This window comes from Oryx dammah, unplaced genomic scaffold, assembly GCF_014754425.2.
Source record: "Oryx dammah isolate SB20612 unplaced genomic scaffold, SCBI_Odam_1.1 HiC_scaffold_28, whole genome shotgun sequence".
Lineage (NCBI taxonomy): Eukaryota > Metazoa > Chordata > Mammalia > Artiodactyla > Bovidae > Oryx > Oryx dammah.
Genome location: NW_024070212.1, coordinates 56,976,793 through 56,983,981, shown reverse-complemented (window position 1 = coordinate 56,983,981; position 7,189 = coordinate 56,976,793). Strand labels below are relative to the sequence as shown.

At 32.9% G+C, this 7,189-nt stretch overlaps 1 protein-coding gene across 1 annotated transcript in view; it reads right to left on the bottom strand.

The window, feature by feature from the left end:
• Positions 1-2,100: 2,100 nt before the first annotated feature.
• The window catches only part of SYDE2 (synapse defective Rho GTPase homolog 2), a 40,456-nt gene continuing 35,367 nt past the window's right edge, over positions 2,101-7,189 (bottom strand). The window contains exon 7 of the mRNA XM_040232425.1: positions 2,101-4,218. Coding sequence (XP_040088359.1) covers positions 3,719-4,218 — 500 coding nt within the window. The 3' untranslated portion in view covers positions 2,101-3,718. The remainder of the gene's footprint in view (positions 4,219-7,189) is intronic.

Genomic DNA, 7,189 nt, shown 5'->3' with positions numbered 1-7,189 from the left:
CAATGTGGGACTTTGCTTTCTTGCATTCTTATTTTTACAATGACTGTATGGGGACCATCACCAGGTACAGAAGCATTAGTACTTAAGAGTTAATAAGGATTTTATAAAGCATTTCCATAACCACTGTATTTATAACAGAAGCATCCTACAAGGAACTCATTTAAAAAACACAGTGGAGTCACGTCAATCTTATCTGATAGCAACTCCATCCTTCAGTTGCTCAGGACTTACTCCTTTCGCTCACAGTCCAGTTGCAGATTTCTTTGGCTCCTACTTCAAAATGTATTGAAAATACAGTCACTCCTCACCACCTTATTGTCTCCTTGCTGGTCTGAACCACCATCATTCTTACCTGGATTACTGCAAAGCTGGACGCTAGAAGATAATAGAGAAATGTCTTCAAATTTCTAAGGAAAATGAGTTTGAACCTAGGACAAGTCCAATCAAAGTGAAGTATGGAAAATAAAGACCTTGTCAGACATGCAAGGACTCAAAGTTTATCTCCCATGTGCCTGATTTTGGGAAGTGGTGGGGCAGAGGGCTACTTATTAATATACTTCAGGAAACAAATCAAAAAGGAAAAAATGAAATTAAGAATAAAAACAAAAAAAATAGCACATAGGAGTGCAAAGAAAATATATCCCAGGAAACAGCTAAAAATTGCTAAGCACAAGTTTGATAAAGTTAATGAAGAAGCTTAAAATGATCCCTGGGTTATAGTAAAGAAAATATTTTTCTTCTGTCAAAGAAAAATAAAGGTAATCATACCCTTCAGGAATCCAGGATGAAAGCTAAAAGTAGTCTGAACGAATTTGGTAATTTACTGACAAAGGAAGTGTAATAGTAAAGAAAATATTTATCTTCTCTCCAAGAAAAAAAAGGTAATTACTTACTCCAGGAAACAGTAAAATCTTCAAAAGCCATTATGAAGCAAATAATACATGATTTAGAGAAACTGATGGCTGTAAGATAAAATAATCCATTTGACCTTTAGTTTGTATTCTGCTTAAATCAGTATACAGACTTCAAGATTGTAAGACTGGAGATACAATAACATAGTAAAGCCACCCAAGAATATTTCTGCATAATCTAGCATAACTGCTTGTTATTGATTAGCAGTTTTTAGAATCAATACTAAAGGAAAATCAAAAGTATAGTTTCCCCAAATAATACACATCTATTAATGATTGATTATATAAACTAATAGTATAACTTACAGAAGTTGGGGAGGTAAAGGGCAGTAATGAATTGGAAAGAAAGTACCGGGTTGGTCATTTCCACAATGGTAAGAGGTCAAGAGATACTGTTTAAAACTGATGGATCAAGGAATAACTTATAAAGTCATAGAAGCAACCAAAAGAGAAACCAAAAAATTAAATAAATAAATGAAGAGGAGGAATAGAGTGAAATAAAGTGCTTATCACTCAAAACGGACAGTCAACAGGTACCACTTAAATGACAAATCAAGAAACAGCAGCAGGAAGCATAGAGTGACAAAGGCAGTTGCCTGAAGAATAAAAAGTGGTTGTTACCTCTGAGAAGTAAGATTGATGTGGAGGGCAGGGAGCACTTTTATTTTTTATTTTTAATCTACTTGAATTGTTTAAAATCTTTGTTCAGGTACATGCCCTAAAATTAAATTTGTTTTCAATCCTAAAAACCATTAGGGCTGGCAGGGGAATGAGAGTTGACTGTCTAACCAGTATGGGAAGATTCCAGGAGACTATAAAAAGCAGGTATAAAAACTCAAAAAAGATTTGAAAAGGCCATTTTAAATAAAGGTATATACCTAATGGAGTACTTCTAAAACAGCACAGTCAACAAAAGAGGTTTATTATGACTGATTTAAACAACAAATGTTTAGTATTTTCCATTAATACTTAAGACGGCAGAGATTAACTTTAAAATTATTGGCCCAAAATAATGTGTGGCCCTTAAAGTATTGCAGACTCTGGAAAACTCAATTTTGGAAAAAAAGAAATGTTATTACATATATTTATGGATAATATATGATGGTCCAATACTTTAACATGTTCATTTAAAAAGAATGACTTTGAAATAAATGACCCTTAAAAATCATCATAATAATAGCATGATACCGAGGTTATAATGTTTTAATAAAGCTTTTGCATTTCTGGCACTAATTTATATAACGCATGTGATATAGCACTCAAAAGAAAGAAGACTGAGACAGTCTTCTTACAAAATATTTAGGGTACATTTCTTTTGACCATTTACTCAATAATATATATCTGTCACATATTCTTTTGGTATTTTTCTGAATTATTATATAAAGCTTTAAAAATGAAAGTTTCATATAAAAATAGTTATTTATCTGACTTTTAACAAGTAAATTTTCAAATTAAATTACTTGGTATTCCATTTACCAATGTATATTGCATAGAAAGTTAAATACTTTAATATTTTAAAAAACATCAAGAAGTCAGTTTTTTTAATGGTTGCTACATCTTTAAGTTGGTAGTTCAAATTTTGTTAATAATTTTAAATTATACATTCTGTAGTATAAAAGTTTACAAAAAATACATTCCAATTTAATAAAAAAGACTTCTAAATTTACATTTTCAAACACTGTTGTGATTGCTATAATGACTATTTTGTAGATAAAATTAGTCAAAATAAGTTAATTTTTAAAAATCAATAACGTAGTATTCTGGCAAGATTTCTTTAGAAATAAATGAAGGTAATTAAAAAGTCAAAGTTATATATGTACTATTACAAATAAATATGTTCTAAGTATAATTACTTTGTTTTAAAAAGCAGAATATAAAAATGTATAAATAGGTAAAGATTTTTAAATTTAAGTCACCAGTGCAGAAATCTTGATACTTAATCCTTTAAAATGTTAGAAGATTTCAATTTAAAGGATGACTTCTCACTGGGGATACTGTGACTTTCTGTAAGTCAAAAATGAAAGTCTTATTTTTTCTATTTAGATGTTCCTAGTGTTTTGGTTCAAGTGTTTCTATGCAACTCCTCCTTTAACTTAAATGTTCTTTCCCTGAAAAAGACATTTTTAAGCTAATGATTTTGGCCTCATGACATATACTTTAAAGATACACGTGATTTTGCAGCCAATCCTTCCCCCCATTCTAATATCTATACATACATGCGCTGATAAATATATACATATATTGGGGATTACAAAAATACTTATTTTTTAAGTTTAAATAATTACTGAATGTTAACACAGAATACATTAATATTTGTATAGTTTTACTTTATAAAAAGTAAAAATTTATAAAAAGGTTTTCTTACAGCAGCATTTGTATTGTGAATGAAATGTGATGGAACAATGTTGCAGTGTGCATGGATTCATACTGCAAATCAGACGGAGCAGCTGCATTCCTTCCACTGGAAGGAATGTCTGTTTCAGAAAAGCAGTTTCTATAAAGTACAAAAGTCTTGAGGGGCTAATAACTTATATGAACCTTAGAAGGGCATTTTAAACTTATACCCATAGCATTGGCAAGAAATACCCACAAGAAGTCCAGGTTATCTTTACCTCAAGAAAAACTTCTTAATGAAATAAGTAAAAACTATGGTAATGAATGGTGTTTTTTGAATTACATGAACTTGTTAGAAAATAACTGAAGGTTTCAAGAGTAAAAAATTTAAAACATCACTGTGAGAGATACAAGAAAGTGAGAAAGATGGATGTGAAACATAAGACATTATGAATAAGCAAAAACTCGCAACCTTAAACACTCATATTAAGTTTGTTTTTGTTGAGTTCACTCTCTAGATTTCCAATCAAAGTATCAATACTTTCTTGTAGGTCTTTGAGATTGACTTTTCGGTCCACTCTAGACTCAATTGTCTGCACTGTCAAATACGTCTGAAATGTGCACTCTTTGGACAGAGGAGTTGGCTGTTCAGTCATGATATCTGGCTCATATATTTTGCTACAGTTTTCTCCATTTTCTCTGTCTTCTGAAGGGACATCATCATAATCCACAGTATTTAAATTTTCTTTTGTATTTAAAAAGTAGTTTTCTCCACAGCTGCTCCAGTCTCCTGCGTAACGATTACTGAGTGGACTGTCTAGTCTGGTTTGCCTTGGCCTGAGTACTCTTGATGATTCAGTACCACTCAAATTTAACAAGTAAGGTCGTTCTTTCTTCCGCCTCAAATAATTTAGAGAAGACTTCTGCTCTGGGAACAAATTGTCTGCTGATTCTTTGATAGTTAAACGTTGCACTAGGAACAAAGAATTGATTTGTTTTAGTGACAGTAATCCAACTTAATCCAATTTAAAAACACAGAGCTAAAGATAAGCTATTTAATAATCAACTACAAACATGCATTACAACAAACACATGCACACTACCAAAAGAAAGCATTCCATAACTATTTTTTCTATCACCAGACATAATCAAGATTAGGAACAGAAGCCAGTAGAATGTTCAGTGGTGCTAATTCATGCTACATCACAACATCCCAAAATAAATCAAATTTCCAAGTTGATTAACTTTCTGTGCAAGTTAATTAATATCTAGCTGTAATTCAAACAGTGGCTAAGCTGGTAGCTTCTTTTAAATTAAAAGCTACAGCAAAAAGCAGGCAAGGCATGTTCGTGTATAAACAAAACAAAAGTTTCTTTATCTGCAAATATCTAAATGAGGCCAAGGCATCTAAAGTGCTTAGTCTTAAAGTTCTAATCTTTGTGGGTTTTTTGCAATTCTATTAGCAGCAGTGTCATAATTTACTTGACTTTAAACAGCCAAATTTCTTTGATAAAATGCATGAAATCTAGACTTGTCCACTTGTTACCTGAGTTTGATTATACAGCATTAGCTAATAACAGTCTTCATTTATTGCCTGAAAATAGTACAGATATTTTATTTTCCCATTCTGGTTAGGAATCTAACAATCACAAATAACATTCCTCATACTTAGACTAATTCCTTCCATTATTAATAGTATGCATTGCACTGGCCAAACAGATTAGCAGGGAGACACACATTACTTCATAACAAATCAAGGCTTTACAGCTTACTCTTTTGGGTATACTGAACAAAACACTTGTCGAATGGACTTAATTTAAATGTTGAGGCACAGCTATTAAAAAATTATCCATAATGCCTTTCTATTTCTGCATGTTTATTCTCCATTAATAAGTGCCTCTCCATTTATATATTTCCCTTCACTAAGATAAAGGGAACATATAACCAGTGACAACATACTTTACACTCTCTAACATATTCATTTCCTACTGAATAAAATAAGATAATTAAAGAATAATACAGACATGTATATAGTTCTAGTTTTCCAGATGTACAGTGATTTATATAACATTTTCAGAGATTGAATGATTTTATTAACTTAGATTTTATTAAAATACCTGATAACTGTATATAGGTATGTTTTTAACATTTCTGTTTACCTGCATTTTTATGATGGCTATTACATATCACTATGAATAGCTAAAAGGTCTTGATTTAAAATTTTCTACAAAAAAAAGGTCTAATATTTACTTTAAAGGAATGTGTGTGTTAGTCGCTCAGTCATGTCCAACCCTTTTCGACTCATGGACTGGAGCCCACCAGACTCCTCTGTCCATGGGATTTTCCAGGCAAGAATACTGGAGTGGGTTGCCATTTCCTCCTCCTGGGGATCTTCCCAACCCAGGGATCAAACCTGGGTGTCTCCTGTGTCTCTTGCATTGCAGGCAGATTGTTAACCCGCTGAGCCATGAAAGGAATGGCAATATTTACTTTAACTTGATATTTAAAACAGTATTAACAGAGAGTGCCATATGCCATTTCAGAATGGATATCTCACTTTTTTCACTGTTTAATTATTCATCCTTCTACTGAAGATGCTTACCCTTACTAAGTCTCCTTGCTTTTCCCCCTTCATTTGCTGTGCTCTTCCTTTTCTTAGGAAGTGTCATGCCTGTTGTTTTTGCCAACCCATTACAGTACTAGGCTAACCTTGAGGTCATCTGGTTTGTGATCCAACCAGGGTAAACATTTCTGACTCTGTGTTGACCTTGTCTTAATTTGTCTGCATTTTCCAACATTCACCTGCAAAAACCCACATTAATTTTGTTGCCAGCTGCTTAAAGTTGCTTAACCAAGTCCCTGTTCAAACATTATTTTTGCATTTTCTTAGAAAACATTTAAGAAACCAATTTATAATATTTTATATCTCTGGTGGCTCAGACAGCAAAGAATCCACCTGCAATGCAGGAGGCCTGGATTGGGAAGATCCCCTGGAGAAGAGATTGGCAACCAACTCCAGTATTCTTGCCTAGAGAAGTCCATGGACAGAGGGCCTGGCGAGCTACAGCCCGTGGGGTTGCAAAGAATCGGACACAGCTGAGCAACTAACCCTTTCTTTCTTTTTATTTATTTATTTATTTATTTTTTTTGCCAGTAATATTCTTTATTTTTTTTTTTAGCATATTTTTTTTTTTAATTTTTAATTTTTACTTTACAATTCTGTATTGGTTTTGGCATAGATTGACATGAATCCACCACAGGTGTACATGCGTTCCCAAACATGAGCCCCCCTCCCACCCCCCTCCCCACAACATCTCTCTGGGTCATCCCCGCGCGTCAGCCCCAAGCGTGTCATATCCTGCATCAGACATAGACTGGCATTTCGATTCTTACATGATATTATACATGTTTCAATGCCAAAAACCAACTATAGTATTTTATATCTTTTAGACCAAAATTTCTAAAAAATCAACTTTACTAGCTTTTTAAACTACTGGTGGTGATACGGGTTTCCTATTACATATGCAGATAAAATGGCTACTTTACCCCCCAAAATTCTGGTTTTCCTAGCACTGCTGATTACCCACCTTCAAAAGAATAAGATGAAAATACAATCTAGAAAGTTGTTAAAAATTCTCAAAATATAATGATAATTACTAAGAAGCATAATTTTCTTATTTTCTACCAATAGATTTATATTTTTAATCACCACTCTATTAGCTTTTTATCTATAGTATAATTACCTTGGGCATAATTACTTTACTTAATAGAATATATTGGGTATCTAGTTGTTTGCAAGTACTCTGTTATAACCTGGAAGTGTAGAGGTAAGCAAAATGTAGTCCTTGACCTCACGAAGCTTAGTCTAGTGAGAAAAATGAACCAAAAAGAATTAGGGAAGGAATTCCCTGGCAGTCCAGCAGTTAGGACTCCAGTACTCTCCC